The sequence below is a fragment of the Crinia signifera genome, chromosome 2 (genome assembly GCF_055691185.1).
Source record: "Crinia signifera chromosome 2, ASM5569118v1, whole genome shotgun sequence".
Lineage (NCBI taxonomy): Eukaryota > Metazoa > Chordata > Amphibia > Anura > Myobatrachidae > Crinia > Crinia signifera.
Genome location: NC_139218.1, coordinates 263,575,012 through 263,592,038, shown reverse-complemented (window position 1 = coordinate 263,592,038; position 17,027 = coordinate 263,575,012). Strand labels below are relative to the sequence as shown.

The 17,027-nt window shown below is 44.2% G+C and overlaps 1 protein-coding gene across 1 annotated transcript in view; it reads right to left on the bottom strand.

Annotated features, from left to right (window-relative positions):
• The window catches only part of GAS6 (growth arrest specific 6), a 62,370-nt gene that overhangs the window by 26,739 nt on the left and 18,604 nt on the right, over window positions 1–17,027 (bottom strand). The window contains exons 5-7 of the mRNA XM_083168498.1: window positions 14,557–14,619; window positions 5,772–5,894; window positions 3,724–3,846 (exon numbers count right to left, since the gene is read on the bottom strand). Of these exons, the coding sequence (XP_083024624.1) occupies window positions 3,724–3,846; window positions 5,772–5,894; window positions 14,557–14,619 (309 nt within the window). The remainder of the gene's footprint in view (window positions 1–3,723; window positions 3,847–5,771; window positions 5,895–14,556; window positions 14,620–17,027) is intronic.

Genomic DNA, 17,027 nt, shown 5'->3' with positions numbered 1-17,027 from the left:
ATGCTAAAGGCAAACAGTGGTGGCATGGCTAGTGAAATTGCAAGGCCCTGCTCCTCCCCCTGGGTGTGAAAGGTCGTTTAGCCCACTTGGATTTAGCAACTACCCATCCATATGCGGCACCAATGGCTAAGACATAGAAACATTAATGCAATAAGGAAGCTAAGTAAAGCTCTTTTCGTTACTGCAAATAGGATTGTTCATTGCAGCAACTTACTGGCTGCTCAAAAGGAGAAATAATATGGAAATGTGGACGTCCATCCTGTAGTACCTGTATATACAAATGGCAAGACACGATATAACAGTAATACAGCACCGTAACTAGAAAGGCAAAAGACTGACCCGATTAGATATTAGGATGAAGTAGTCGTGGTAGATTGTTCTAGCCAAACACATTTACCCAGAAAGGGTTTATGTACATGTCCCAATTAAAACACAGTAAATGGGAAGCGCATATAAAGCAAAGAATTCTGCTCCGCAACAGTGAGAACAATAGAATTCTACATCAATAGCCATGGATGTACCTGTATATGGAATGCTATGCTATAGTACTCTCATAGGGCGAGATGTACTAAGCCTGGAAAAGTGATAAAATGGAGAGTGATAAACAACCAAACAATCAGCACCTGCCTAACATTTTTCAAACACAGCATGTGACATGGCAGGTAGGAGCTGATTGGCTGGTTGTTTATCACTCTCCATTTTATCACTTTTGAAGCTTAGTGCATCTGGCCCCTATATACAGGTGACACACAGTATAGGCATGTCGCAGATCATTTTAATCAGCATAGCCTGCTTGTCCATTCTATTCAAATCGCTTCACTAAAAGGATACATTTTAATGGAAAAAGGGTACTTGTGTATTATCTCAGCACCGCCACGCACAACGTAGTTGGCGTAGTCAGAGCTACGTAGTCAGCGTAGTTGTAGTAAGGCAGCGTAGCAAGCATAGTGTAAAGTAACGAGTAAAGCTGCCAGTGTCCACAGGGTCGGGTGCGCTGGCAGACGCCGGAACACTGCCAAGCCTAGTGAGCGCCTCTCCCCTGCGCTGACGGACGCCGGCGGAGAGGCGATCATGCGGGTGCTGGCAGAGAGGAGCGTCTCAGCATTTCGTAAAGAACGCATTGGCCAGTGCTCCATATTGCATACAGGCAAATGCCTCCATTTCAAACCCCCACTATCCACATCAGCCCAAAGCGTGGCGAGCGCAGAGAGCCCGCGAGGGAATGCGGTACGCATCCTCCTCTGACCTGTTCATACCCTACTATCCACATTGGCGTGAAGTTGATCTTATAAAGTGTGGCGAGCGTAGCGAGCCCTGCAAAGTAATCCGTGTCCGCTCGCCCGGACTTTATGAAATCAACTCCATGCTGACGTGGATAGTGGGGGTATGAACAGGTTGGGAGGACACGTACCGCGTCCGCTCGCCACGCGTTGGGCAGACGTGGATAGTGGGGGTGTTCAGGAACACATTTACACCTGTCATGTCAGGCAGGTTAAAATGGTCAATGGTTCCCACACAATGTAATAAGCGCTGACTGACTACACTAACTGCGTAATGCTGACTGACTACGCTAACATAGGCGAATCTAGGGGGTGGTCCGGGGGTGCACAGGACCACCCATTACACCCATTTTGTAGCTGAGGGATGGAGCTTTCCAACGAGCCCAGCCCTGTGTCTCTAGCCCCCTGGGAACCGTAGATACTGCCAGGCAAAGCTGGAACGTTTTCCCTATAGAATAACATGGGACCCGCTAATTCCGACCCCCACCCAGTTCAAAGGCTGCCAGTTCCCCCTTCGGCATCACTGAAGCTCTAGGTTGATCTCAGTCGAACCCAAATCGCTGGGCCTTCAATCTGATACCAGGCTGGATCCATATGCGTTAATTGGTTCCAGGGATATTGAGGTTAAACCGTTTTTTTTTTTTTTCATTTCTTAAATGTAATTTCATGACTGTTTATGTTCTTTGAGGGCAGATTTCTCTAAAACCAAACAGCCCAGTTTCACGGGACCAAAATCATTCGAAGCCAACTCAAAAGTTCTTCAATATGATACTGGACTCATGTAAATGGGTCAGTTGGTTCCGAAGATATAGCTGGTTGGTTAAAGGGGGGGTAGGGAGAGCGGAGTGGTTGTCTCTCCCCCTCACACCAGAAAATGCAGGGACTAGGCTGGTGTATAAGGGGTCAGCCTGGGAATGTCCCTGCATGATCCTGGGACCATATTCTTGGGTAAATCCCTGCATTTTCTGTTGTGAAAGGGATATTATTTCAAAACAGCCGTGACCTGCAGTGCTCTGAATACAGCCGGGCAGCCTCCTGCTCTCTGCCCAGCTGTCAATGACTGTCACCCCTGCAGCTTCCGCTCCAATTCTTCTCCCCGCTTTCACCTCAGCCCGCCCCCCTTTAATCATGTGGTGCCGGCGCCCGGCGTGCTCCCCCGACGTCACGCACAACAACAGCGCGCACAATATTTCAAATGTCCACTCGGCTAGAGGGGACACCAGGAGGGGAGTGGGAGCGTGCTCTGCTATGCGCTCTGCTCCTCTCCCCATAGAAGCAGCTGCACCGCTCTCCATCTCTCCCTGCAGCAGCAGCGAAGGCTCATATAAAAAGTTACAGTAAGTGGCACTTTTGGGGACATTGCTTAAGGGACGCTACAAGTGGTGGTATGTGGGGGCATTACGCATAATGTGTGGCTTAATGTGTAAGGGGCATTACGGTGTGCAGCATCATGTGTAAGCGGCATTATGTGTGCAGCATCATGTGTAATGGGTACTATGGTGCGCGGCATCATGTGTAATAGGTACTACGGTGTACGGCATCATGCGTAATGGCTACTATGGTGTGCGGCATCATGTGTAATGGGTACTATAGTGTACGGCATCATGTGTAATGGGTACTATGGTGGCATCAAGCAAGAACCCACTAGCAATGAGCACGTAGGTAAGCAGCACTTATGTGGCAAATATGTAATGGCATTACGGTTTGTTATATAGTATGTAATGGGCATCATGATGTGTGGCACAATGTGTAATGGGCATTATGGTGTGTGGCCTTATGTGTAATTGGCATTACGGCGTGTGGCTTTATGTGTAATGGGTATTACGGAGTTTGCTAAAATGTGTAATGGGCATTACTGTGTATGGTCTAAAGTGTAATACCACACCCCTTTTTGTGATGCCACGCCTCCTTCCCATGAGGCCATGGCCCCTTTTTGGCGCGCGGCTGCGCCGCGCAAAGGTCCCCCTGCTATTATGTCTTGATCTGGGACCACCCATTACCATAATTCTAGATTCGCCTATGTACGCTAACTACGTAAGCTCCGGCTAGCTGCGAATGTACTGACGATGCTGATACTGACAGGGATGCTGACTATGCTGGCTGCGGGAACACAATGCTGATACTGCCAGGGATGCTGACTACGCTGGCAGCGGGAACACTGCGCTGATTCTGACATGGACACTATGCTAACTACGTAACGGGCGCCGTGATAATACACAAGTACCGGAAAACGTAGCACAAATATATGCTGGGAACTACAGAGTCACACAGCACTCAAGCGTTTTGCGTAACACAACTTGTAGTGCACGAAGGATAGATGTATGCGGACATGTCTGTATGTTTTTGTATAGTAATAAGCAGCTAGTAAGAAATGTCAACATTTTATTTGACTTCAGCACAACTGGTCTAGAATTTATCAGCTTTGAATACTGTTAATTCTCACCTCCACAAGTTCTGTTGTCTTCCAGGAGACGGTGGCCACTCTGACAATCACAGTAATATGTCCCAGGTTTGTTAACACAGATGTGGGAACAGCCTCCATTCAGATAAGCACACTCATTAATGTCTGCAGAAGGGTAGAGAAAATACAAAGCTCACTGTGCTGGGTGTTTCATACATGCAACGAGAGGACAGCCATTTTGAATTTATTTAGTACAATATTATGATCTTCAAATGTTTTCATAAGTACAATCACTTTTCACATCACCATCTACTAATGTCTGAGATACACACGTTCCTACATTGTTTTTATATATATATATATATATATATATATATATATATATATATACACATATACACACATATACACATACACATACATATATATACATACACACATATATATATATATATATATATATAAAAATAAATAATGGATCCTGGAGGTACATACAATAGGCTGTGGGGGATGGGGGAAATGCCTTCCGAATGATGATGCAGGTGCAGGTTACTTTGGCAGGTTAACCCAACAAAGGAAGAGGCAGTACTCATCGGATTTCAAATACTTAGTGTAGTATTCAATGCAGCCGGCGAGGGGGTTAAACAGTGAGGATCGCAGAAAACCAGCGATCCTCGCTGTTTAACCCCCTCACGAGCCTCTCGCCCTATTCAACATTCAGGGAGAATCCTCACCATCACAGGACGGCGAGGATTCCCCCAAACAGCGAGAGCCTTGGCTAATGCAGCGATCCCACTGTATTTAGCCACGAGTCTTGCTGCTTCTGCAGCCGCATATGCTAATTCCCCCCTCGCTCAAAAAATGGAGCGAGGGGGAATTAGCGTATGAGGGGGGTGAGTTGAATACTGACAGGGTGAGTGGTGACAGCAAGCAGGAAGCCCTGCTCGCTGTCGCCACTCGCCAGCGGCATTGAACACACCCCCAAGTGTATTGTGTGTAAATCTGTATGTCGAGGAGAGATAAAGTAGAGAAGTAAATAAATGAGCAATAAAGTATTTTTTACTTAAAGTAAGTTTTTCTTAATAAAAACTGCTTGCATACATCAAGATAAATAATGTACAGCTAGCTAGCTAAATAGCATATATCCCAGTCAGCGGCCCTCAGTCAGGGCCCGTCTGCAGGGTGCAGCACTCGGCACAGTGTATTTATGGACCACTAGAAGATCGGATAATGATGTCTCCATGAATAAGCCACCCTCAACGTGTTTCGTCACTGAGTTTGACTTCGTCAGAGGGTCAAAGTCCCTGCAGAATGACCTTGACTAAGCCGCTGTTTGACCTGACTGGGATATATTCTACTGGATCCGATATGATTTCCCGGCGGTCGGGATCCCGGCGGTCGGAATCCCGACACTGGAATCCCGACCGCCGAAATCCCGACAAGGGGGGACATGGATCGCCCCCCCTTGCGGGCTCGCTGCGCTCGCCACGCAGCGGGCCCGGTGCCTCGCTACGCTCGGCACGCTATTTTATTCTCCCTCTATGGGTGTCGTGGACACCCACGGAGGGAGAAAGTTTCGGGATTTCGGCGGTCGGGATTCCAGTGTCGGGATTCCGACCGCCGGGATCCCGACCGCCGGGAAATTAACCGCATCCCTATTCTACTAGCTGTACACCATTTGTCTTGTACTGTACGTGAGCAGTAAAATGTATATATACTTGATTGTTCATTTGTGCACTTCTTTTATTTTGCTCTCCTCTACTAGTACGTTATGAAATCCTTAGTGGTATTTCTTGGACAAAGCACACCATAATCTAGGAAGACAGATACTTTACTACTGCCTGAATGTCAAACTCCAGTGGGCCAGATTCTCTAAGCTTCAAAAGTGATAAAATGGAGAGTGATAATCAGCCAGCCAATCAGCTCCTACCTGCCATGTCACAGGCTGTGTTTGAAAAATGTCAGGTAGGAGCTGATTGGCTGGCTGTTTATCACTCTCTATTTTATCACTTTTGAAGCTTAGAGAATCTGGCCCAGTATCTTACAAAAATCAACATTAAAAAAAAAGTCACCAATAATGATCTACATACCAAGGCTGCATGTTTTCCCTTCCCATCCTTTCTTGCAGTCACAACGGAAATCTCCCTGCAGGTCTATACAGTTTACGGAACCTGCTCTGTGACACGGTTTAGAAGAACATTGATCGCGTAAATCTGTATAGAAGAAAAAACGGTTTCTTCAATGGTAAACTGGTCATTTAATGTACTAAAAACAGGAATACGGTCACTAGGTTGACATTGAAATGGTCAACATGGGGTTTAAACTTGTTTTGACCTGACAGGCAGTATGTCATGTCCTGCCATCCACTAGGGCGTGGAGGGAGGATATAATAATGCCCGAAGCGAGGGGATGCGGTGCACCGACACAGTGTCCAGAGAATAAAATACACAATAAATAAAAACAGTGCAATTATCAGAAATACCTAATGACTTTCACCTACATTATAAACAAATGACTTTCATTATGAACAATGAGTCAAATGAAATGTAGACCATGCAAATATATCTAAACCACAATGCTTTTGACAACTGCATACTTTTATGACAACCATAATGATCTTGCAGTTTTCAATTAATTATACAATATTTAATTGTAGATATGGAGCCACATCTTAACATTTGATAATAGTGGACAGCGTACTGTATAGAAGTCTGCAAATCTTTTTGAACATGGAACAGACTTCCTAAGAAATGTGGCAGCGTGCATTGGGGAACCATTCAAAGCCATTCTGACATTCAATTTAAAAAGAAAAAAAAATCTCTCCAAATATGTATTTGGTTTCCTTTTTAAAGTATCACTATTCACTTATATACTCATATATGTAGACCCCTTATAAAAGTAATATTGTTCTATAACTATAACCATACAGACTGGACATATATGTCCTTGAAAAAGTTGCCTTTCAGAAACGATCCTGTACAGACCTCCCAGTGCAAGACCTGTTTTATCTTTGCAGCTATAACCTCATATGAAGATGTATTACAGCTGAAAGGACTGGAATTTCAAGATTGCTACAATGTAATGTTTAACAGAAAGAAGGAAAAAAAAGAAAAAGTAAATATTATTTTATTTTATAAACAAGGTAAATCTGGGCATGTAGAGGCTAGTCCAAAGATTCAGGAAGATTATCCAGATGTCTGGAGACAAAGCATGCAATCATAAGCATGTTTTAATTACATGAAAATTAAGGGGTTGTTCATGTTCGTTTAAGTGCCTGCCCTTGATGATTTTACTATCAAAAATTTAAAAGAATCCTTTTATCATTAAGTTTTTATTTGGATTAAGAACACCCACGTTCAACATCACAACTAATCTGCAATTACTAGCAATACATTTCTACAATGGATGTATTAAGACTAGATTTAAAAGAAAAAAAAATGAATGTTAACTGATATAGATGGCATTTTAAAGAAATCATTGGTGGAGAAGGGTCTGTTTAACACTGGATGCATTTATATTCTAAGCCAGTGGTTCTCAAACTTGGTCCTCGGGACCCCACACAGTTCACGTTTTCCAGGTCACCCGGCAGGTGCACAGGTGTACTCATTATTTACTGACACATTTTAAATGATCCACAGGTGGAGCTAATTATTTCACATGATTCTGTGAGGAGACCTGCAAAACATGCACTGTGTGGGGGATCCTGAGGACTGACTTTGAGAACCTGTGTTCTAAACATATGCAGGAAAAAGACATACAAATAAAAGAAATACATACAATAAGCACACTTCCAAAAATAGGTTTAGTCATACATTACTCAAAATACAGTACATCCAGCTTCCAAACTGTAATATTTATGGTAAGTATAAGTCAAGGTTATAAACAGATAAAAGGTACACCTACGATCCTGTAGAGTTGTGGCTTAATAGTGCTAGTTGGAAATGCTAACATCAGACAAGGTTCTTCAGGCCTATGTGCCACAATAGTGGCTGCACACAATAGCATTATTCCCTCTGATTAGTACAGGTCCCTCATTTAAGTGTATAAAAGATGCATGCAGTGGCAATCTGGTGTGGCACAGGGCACTTTCAGGTGTACCCAGGGCTGCTTGTTTAGGACCCTTTTTAAATTATTTATGCTCAAAAGAAATGTGGTCCCTGGGTCGACAGTGACTAGGTCGACACCTGGAAATGGTCATCATACCATAGATCGGCATTGACAAGTGAGGGGACGCGGTACACTTACATGGTGCCTATGTCGACAAACACATAAACCTAGAACATCTTGTGTCGACATTTTAAGCGTCAACCATGTTGACCTTACGCTTGTGTCGACCTTCTGGCAATGTTGACCTTTGGTGTGTAGACAATTTTCAGGTGTCGACTATTAGTTCAATCCACTATACTGTAACTGGGCAAAACCAGTGCTTGTGGCTTCCAATAATAAAATATGTGGACAACAGAAGTGAATTCCATCCATAACGGGCAAACATATTTTACCTAATTTAATATTTTTGTTGTGACTTTCTCATTAGAAACTCATGGCCTAGTTGTGCCCCGAAATAAATTCTAATGCTCTAGAATGCTGTGAACCAAACAGTTTCGAACCCACTGCAATGAAGAATTGTGGGAGAAAAAAAAAGAATGAAACAAAATCAACAAAAAGACACAAACACACCCACAATATATATGATAAATGATGTCCTGCATCATGTATTTGAATGAAATGCTCATAGCCATAACTAGACTTTAGAAACCTACTATAGAGGAGATAGGGGTGGCCTAGAGATTCTGATCAAAGAGGAGGAAGCTGCAAGTGTATAATAATGAAAACTGAAAAAATACTTTTATGATTTGTGTTTTGAATTTATTGTAATATCGGTCTGTCTGTTTATTTTACTGGTGGGACATTTTACCCCCACTATCCACGTCATACCCCCATTATCCACATCAGCGTGGAGTTGACTTTCTAAAGTGTGCCGGGCGCAGCGAGCCACCAAGCCCGAAGCATGACCTGCGAGGGGACGCCTATCCGCATCCCCTCCCTGCGCTCGCCACACTTTATAAAATCAACTCCACGCCAACGTGGATACTGGGGGTATGACGTGGATTGTGGTGATATTAAGCATTGTGTATTTTTAGGGCTCCAGAGCCACTTACATAGTTTACGTAGCCAGCATAGTGCTGTATTGGTATTCTGAATACACCACTATGTAAACTACGTAATGGGCGCCCTGCTAATACACAAGTACCATATATATTTATTTAACCCTTTCTTTCACTTTTGCACAGAAGCAGCACATGGATCAGACTGATCAGAGCATGCTTCTCCAAACATGCTGGCTAAAAGCTGTTCTATTTTAAAAGGCATGTGCAGTTGATTTCTGACAGTGTTTGCAGAAACAAATCTTGGTACAATCTTGTGTTGTAGTGGTGTGTTGTAGTGGTGTGTTGTAGTGGTGTGTATGGAAAGTCTTGTCAAGTTTGGCCAATGGTGCATTGATTCATACATGTGTGTTTTACCGTGATATTCAGGTCTATTTGCGCAAACTCTGCCATGTTTTGTAAATGACCGAGATGCATTTTCCGTCCGAGAATGCAGCAACGGCTCAACTCAAATGATAGCAAATTTACCTCATAGGCTAGGTTTCAATGCTTCTCTCGCTCTATGTGCAGCGAATCCTGTTTAGGATTCACAGGGTTCCGGAGGGCTGGAGAATTTGCTGCCAGCCCTCCTTCTCCCCCTATTCAACGCGTCAGGTGCACGCTGCCCCAGACAGCAAATTTTAACCCCCCGGCGAATGCCGCAGGGATGGCAGAAGGCAGGGAGATGGAAGCCTCCCTTCCTGTGCTGGAATGTGTGGGGGAGGAGGGCTGGGGGGGGACACAGGCAGCAGCAGCTGCCGCCCTGGGAGAGCTGGCCGGGGATGCAGCGCTGCGCTTGTCCTGCTCGTGCATATGTAATGAGCGGGACTGGGCTCATTGAATATCTTATGAGCATCTCCCCGCCCCTGTGACAAAAAAAAATAATATATATTAGCACATGAATCCAAATAGCATGCCCCTGCACATAATAAAATTACTGATTTTTTTACACCAAAAAAAAAAAAAAAAAATCCTTAGGGGCAGATTTATTAACCTTGGAGAAGAAATAAACTGGAGATAAAGCGGAGAAAAGGTAAAAGGAGATAAAGCACCAGCCAATCATCTCCCAACTGTCTTTTTCAAACACAGCTGATTGGCTGGTGCTTTATCTCCTTTTACCTTTTCTCCGCTTTATCTCCAGTTTATCTCTTCTCCAAGCTTAATAAATCTGCCCCTCAATTTTAAAAGAACACTTTCCAGTTCACCTTAAAAAGATGTTGAATGCAAAATGGTGAATCAGTGCGAAAATCAAGCTGAAAGCAGTTTTCCATCCTAGCATTGGGTACACTCTTGGCGAATCACACTGAAAACCCCATTGAAATACACCAGCGAATTGCAGCGAGCATGAAACGGAGAACTGACCGGCATTCACTGAACATTGAATAGAGTGAATCAGATTTTCAGTGAAAAGATTCAACGCAGAGAGAGAAAACAGCCCAATTTGCTGGAAAAAAAATGGTGAATCGAGAGCATTAAATACTGCCCTTTGTGTGAATATCAGATCTATGTTTAGGTCATGTGGACTTCAGGCCAGACAACAAAAATATAATCGTTATCGTGCCAGAGAAATATAAACAAAAACCAAGAATTCTACAGATACCAGCATGTTAGAACCAAAAAAAAAAAAAAAAGGATAATAAAAATGCTCTGTACTTGTTCAATTTCCCGAGGGCAAGATTTAATTATTTTTAAAAACGACTTTTTTCTTAAAGTTAAAACAAAACTGTTTTATACAAGTGTAGTTGATCGAATTATCTACAAAATTTAAGACAAAAAGTTTGCTAGCCAATGCTAGAGATAACTGGCCTTGGAAAGACCAAAAGTTGATGAAGAAAGTTCCAACCAACCAGCTTATCACTGTCAATTTTCAAACCCATCCTGTAACATGGCATTAAGGTTGATTGGCTGGTATTTTATCTCCGCTAACTTTCTCTCTCTCTCCAAGACTTAGTAAATCAACACCAAATTGTCAACCATTCAGCTTCTGTCATTTTTCAAACAAAGAGTGTAATAGAACAGAAGAATATTGGCCAGTACTTTATCTCTCTCCACACGCTTTGATAAACTCATATGCAATGGTCCTTGCAAGCGCTGCTAAATACCATGCTGTGAATAAACTGACCACCTTATTTTTATTGTACTCCAGGAACAATTGACTGGGCAGAGGACCAGAAATGTTTTCATTGCTGGGAAACAATGAACCGTTTGCACTGCAGCCAAGAATAAGAGTGTGGTCATACCGAAGTGTTTTGCAGAATCACTTAAAAGTAGAATGTTATTCAACTGCAATACACATAACACTCAGATACATGTTAGTCATACAGTATGTTGCATTTTATTTAAATCTTTATATGGATCATGAATCTGAAAATACGTAAAATAACTATGTTAAAACAATAGTGCTCAGTAGTACAGTAATATAAAAGTCTAGCTTTGTACTGAAATCCCATTATCACTGAAAATGCAAATCTTGCAGCAATTTTTCATTCTTAAATGCTTCGGTGGTATGCCGGAAAATTTTCGGGCATACCATGATACAGTATGTTGGCCAACTGGCAGGAACCCAAGATCAATCGGCTGGTGGGAACACTCGGGCGTTCGCGTGTACGGACACCTGAACACACGAGCCCCCGAACGCACTCCCCGCCGCCCGAACTTTTCAGACTGCCCGCTGGTGCTGCTGCTTCTAGCTGCAGAGCACTACCTGTAGAAGGTAGTGGCTGCAGCTTGAGTGGTGGGCTTTCCTGGGGCAAGGACAAACCTGCCAATGTAGGTTTGTTCTGCTCCAGGAATACCCACCACTCAAGGGGTTAAGTCTGGCACAAAATCTTTTGGCATGCCTGAAATAGGACAACATAAGGGGTGTGCATGCGGTGCAATGTACTTTGTATTCCATCCCGATCGAATCGCACGGCACAGTGTACACATTTAATTTAGCCTGTATAGTACTGATCTGTACTATATAGTCTTGCTCGCACAATATATTTTTTTACTGGGCAGCGCATCAGGATCGAATCGAAAGCAGTCGATTTAATTTCGATTTTGCTTATATAAGCAATATCAAATACCAAAATAGACAGTGCAGCTATGCCCTTGGCGGATGATATTCTGTCATGCTGATGCCAGAATATCAACCGCCGACATCACAATCGTTGAGTATGCGGAGCAGGCTAGCGTACGGCCAGGGAAGGGATCAGGTTTAGCCATTGGTGGGATGACTTCGGGTTAGAATGCGGCATACAGGGGTTAGGGTCAGGAAGCTTATGGTTAGGCTGCTTCAACAGGGGGGAGGAATAGGGTAGGTTCCTAATGGAGCCCTTGTCGGGATTCTCTGTATCTAGATGCCGGTGCCAGTCTTTTTGATCGCCGACAATCCCACTGCTGGGATATCTTATGCATCCTGCATGCACGCCTCAACGGAGCAACAATAGTATTGCTATCTTGGACACCATTTAGTGACAGCCGACGCATCCAACTATTATATTGGCCCCTAAATCACTCAGCAAATTTGAATTCTGCCCCACCTGCAGTGCAGCATAGTAGTACTCAGGTTCTTCAAAAGTCAGAATCAGCCCCTATATATTGATATTGGAACATGGCGTCAGACACACACAGAAGGAAAGGAGAGAGAGCAAGACAATATAACCAACCCAAATGCACCATAGCAATCCACCATGTAATGACAACATACATATTAAAGGCTTCTGACTTTAATCCGATTTAAATGTAACACACTCTATTCTACTTAACATAGTAGTGTTTGTGGATGTCTAGCTGTTCATTCAAAGACCAATGGAAAGCTAGCGATAATTATGTCTGGTCTTTGGCACAAAAAAAGGTACTTGTTTCTTATCACGGCCACAATCGCGGGCATCGTGTGCCTTAACTTTAAGGCACACGATGCGACGCGATGCCCACGATTTCCCCATAGGTTGCAATGTTAAAATATTTAACATTGAAGCCTATGCGATGGACCCGATTTGTCGTGTGCCTTAACTTTAAGGCACACGATGCGACGCCCACGATTTCCCCATAGGCGAGCGCAGCTACTATCCACGTCGGCGTGGAGTTGAGAATAGATTAGTGTGGCGAGCGCAGCGAGCCACCGAGCCCAAAGCGTGGCGAGCGCAGCGTGGCGAGCCCCGCGAGGGGACGCTGGGATCTGTGAAGGTATCAGCGTCCGCTCGCCATGCTTCGGGCTCGGTGGCTTGCTGCGCTCGCCACACTAATCTATTCTCAACTCCACGCCGACGTGGATAGTAGGGGAATGAAAAGGTCGGAGGACGCGCACCGCCGCCCCTTGCGGGCTCGCTGCGCTCGACACGCTTCGGGTTCGCGTCAATCGTGGGGGTGGCGGCCACAATGGGGGGCCATTATTTTTTACACACAGGACGGGGCCATACCCAATGAGAAATGGCCCATATTGGCCCTTTTACCATTTTTTACTATGTTAAATGGACTCAGTTTCAATGTTAAAAAAATTTAACATTGAAGCCTTTGGACACGATGTACCCGATTTCTCCATAGGCTTCAATGTTAAATTATTTTAACATTGAAGCCTATGGAGAAATCGGGTACATTGCGTCGTGTGCGTTTTGGTATGCACCCGACGCGACCGACATGATTTTTTCCGACACGACCACCACGATAGAAATCGTGGTGGCCGTGCTAGGAAACAAGTACCCAAAAAAATATTAAAGATAGATGTCCCCATGAAAACGCTGGGAACCCCTGGGAATGCAGGCAGGCCGATGCCTGCTCAGGGCGGGTAGCTGACTTCACATGACGTCAGTGCCCGCCACATCTTCTGCGGTGGAAATAAAAGTCAGTTTAGACCAGGCATGTCCAACTTTGGCCCTCCAGATGTTGTGAAACTACACATCCCAGCATGCTTTGCAATAGTTTTAGTATTCTCTAATAGCAAAACTGTGGCAAAGCATGCTGGGATGTGTAGTTTCACAACATCTGGAGGGCCAGCGTTGGACATGCCTGGTTTAGACGGTCTTATTCCCGAAAGCAGGAGAAATCATTAGATGGTTGGTGACTGAATGGCGTTGAATGATTTCTCCTGCAAGCGTCCGCATGCGAGGGGATATGTTAGCGAACACATCCCGTGCGATCGTTTGGCCTTAAGGTGCTCGCTAAGCAGCGAACCAACCTGAATTATGCCTATAATGCCTTATTTAGATTATGGGGTCAAGGTGTTAACATGCCCCTTACTACTAAAACCAAAATTGTCAATGTCAATTGCATAGACTGATGTCAATGGGTTAATAAAATGTGCAATACACTTTATAACTTAATGTATCTAAAATATATAGAAAACAGGGGTTCTTCTCATATGCAGTCATCTGCAAATCAACAAGTGCTAATCAGAAGGCCTTATCTTGCAGCTGTGCAACAAGTTTCGGGAAAAGGAGGAAGGAACTGGCGGTCCGTATGGAATGTGAGATATTTGCTGAATTAGATTTTACTACTGCAATATTGAATGGATTCCAATATAAACAATATCTGATGTCAGAGGTCTACTTATCAAAACACTGTACCCATTGGATCACTTTCTGTTTCACAGTTACAAAATGTTCACCATAGTAACATGACTGTTTTATAGGGAAGGAGCAGAGACGAAAAATAACCTTAGGGAAAGCTTTGTAGGATACTATATAAACAGGTTACAAACAGAAGACATGATTGCAGACCAGTAGTAGTATTTCAAGAAAAAGTGACTTACTGTGCACACATGTAGGGAAACCGGGGTCCCTCCTTTCTGGAAACTGGTACCTCCGTATGCATTCTGGAGAAGAGAGGTTTTACATTATGCCTTCAATTCTATGTGGTCATTTCAAGATCTAAAATACAATGCATGTATCTGCTCAGTAGGTTTCAGAATAATCAAATAGATCTTCTGTTACTAGACATTAAACACTCAGTTACAGTCCAGCAATTCATAAAGAAAATGCAGATCCCAGCCCCCGGAAGTCAAAACCATTCTATGTAGCTCACACCCCATACACAATTAAAATATTCAGACCTGAAAATCTCAACTGACCACAAGTCTGTTCCACTACAGATAGGCAAATTCCCTTGCTACCTAACTCCTAGCCAATAGATGGAGAGGATTCTCTATGAAAGAAAGGACAATATAAATAAAATCACTAAAAGTATTTTGTTACGGTTGCTCCATCCTGGTAATTCCTCAATTTCTTCCCCTGTTTCTCCTCATTGCTGCCTTTCATTTGTGTTCTGAAAAGTATGAGGAGGATGAATAGCCAATTATGATGTGCGGGCCCACGGAGTCGGTATCGGCCAGCAAAATAGAATGTGCAGGCAATTCTATTTTGACTATGTCATCTGCAGTGCATTGGGCCATAGACCAAATCAGCATAGTCAAAATTTCTTGTGCACAGAAGTCAAAATCAAAAACACATGTAGTCAAAATAGGCTCCATGCACTTTAAAGGGACATCGCATAGCTAAAAGTGGCCATAGGCCCTATAACACCGTGTGTACACACCTTACACCTACAGTATGTACTTCCAATCTAAATAATATACAGGAAATAAGAGATTACTCCCAGCAGCAAAGGGACGATGTTAGGAGGGGAGGCTGGCGGCATATAAATGAGGAGAGACAGACCACATGGAGAATTTATTAGGAGAAATGTGGGATGCATACACAAGAGTAGGGTCATTGGTGCCACAATAGTTCGTATAACTAAAGTGTCAGCTTATTAACCTATACCAGAAGACTCCGTTCTTAGGAGGCAGAGGGAGCATTAATTGCTCTTGCTGAAATGGCTATGGCAACGCTTCATTGTTTTTGCAGTTGCAATACAACACTTAACAGTTAGCATAGGTCTATAATGAGGCTACATAAAGCAACAGGACAGCATCATTCCCTGCTGTGAAAGTAATGGCAGTCACCTGTAGAACTATTCACTTTTGAAATGCATAAAACTCACATAGAAAGTTTGTACTTTCATGGTTCATGGTTTCAAAACAAGTACTACAAGAAACCCTTCACCCCGTGGTGTAAGGTACAGATTATATCTGCAGTCACTTTGGAGTCATAGAGGCAGGCCTGGATTTGCCACTAGGCCCGTGAGGCACAGGCCTAGGGGCAGCACATTTTTCAGAGTGACTACTGAGTTGGCAGCAGCACAGCTGAGTGGAGAGGGCAGCATCGAGTGATGAGCGGGGCCGATGTCAGCGGCAGTGCTGCTTGTCACTCACCGCTGGCCGCTTGGATTCGCCCACGCTGCAGATGAATGACTGCGGTCCTGCCACGGCTGCGTCCTGATGCTCCGCTCGGTTCACTGGCTCAGAGCCTGGTCTGAGCCACTGCCGCCCTGCCCGGTGCCCATAGAAATACAGTATGCACAGCTGTTTCATTGGGTGTGCAGGGGGGCCAGACACAGGGCGCTTCTGCTCCTGAAACTCCATCCTCAGGATACAGTCTTCCCCCCCACTCCTCTCTTGCCCGCGGACAAAGTTGTTGCCCCCCTACCCCCCCGCTCAACGCTGCACTCAAATGTGGGTGAGAGTCAGACCCAGGGCCCCCCCTGAATTTGTGGAAAGCTGCTGCCCGGCTAAGGAGATAATGTGGCCTGCTCCAGGATACCTGCTCTCCTTCTGCTGCTGTATATTAGAGAATATATATATATATATATATATATATATATATATATATATATATATATATATATATAAAATGAATATGTTAAAATGGGGGGGGGGGGCGGCAAAAAATGTTGTGCTAGGGGAGGCCTGACCCCTAAATTTACCCCTGCATAGAGGTAGTATTTGTATATGTTCCTCACAATACTACCGAGACAAATTTAGGATTTAACAATAAGGGCATTTACCTACGCAGTACATGTATGGCCACAAGATCTTTTTTGTTACAGTCTTATCTGAACTTGCATGCCATGTGTAGTGATTCATGATAGGAAGAGGGCACTGATGGGATAGGGACATGTAGTCAAAGATAGGAAAGGGCTGCCATATTGGTCCTTCCATTTGTGCACATGCGCGTACACACGCCGGGCATGCGCACATACAGGCCGGGATGAGTGTGCTGCTGATCCCGGCGTGCAGGAGTATGGGGAATAGCTGTATGTGATTCTGCCCTCTCTCCTGGACCCAATTGGTGCACAGAGAAAGCTGCCAGACTAGCTGCGAATCCTCTCTGTGCGCCGGTCGGG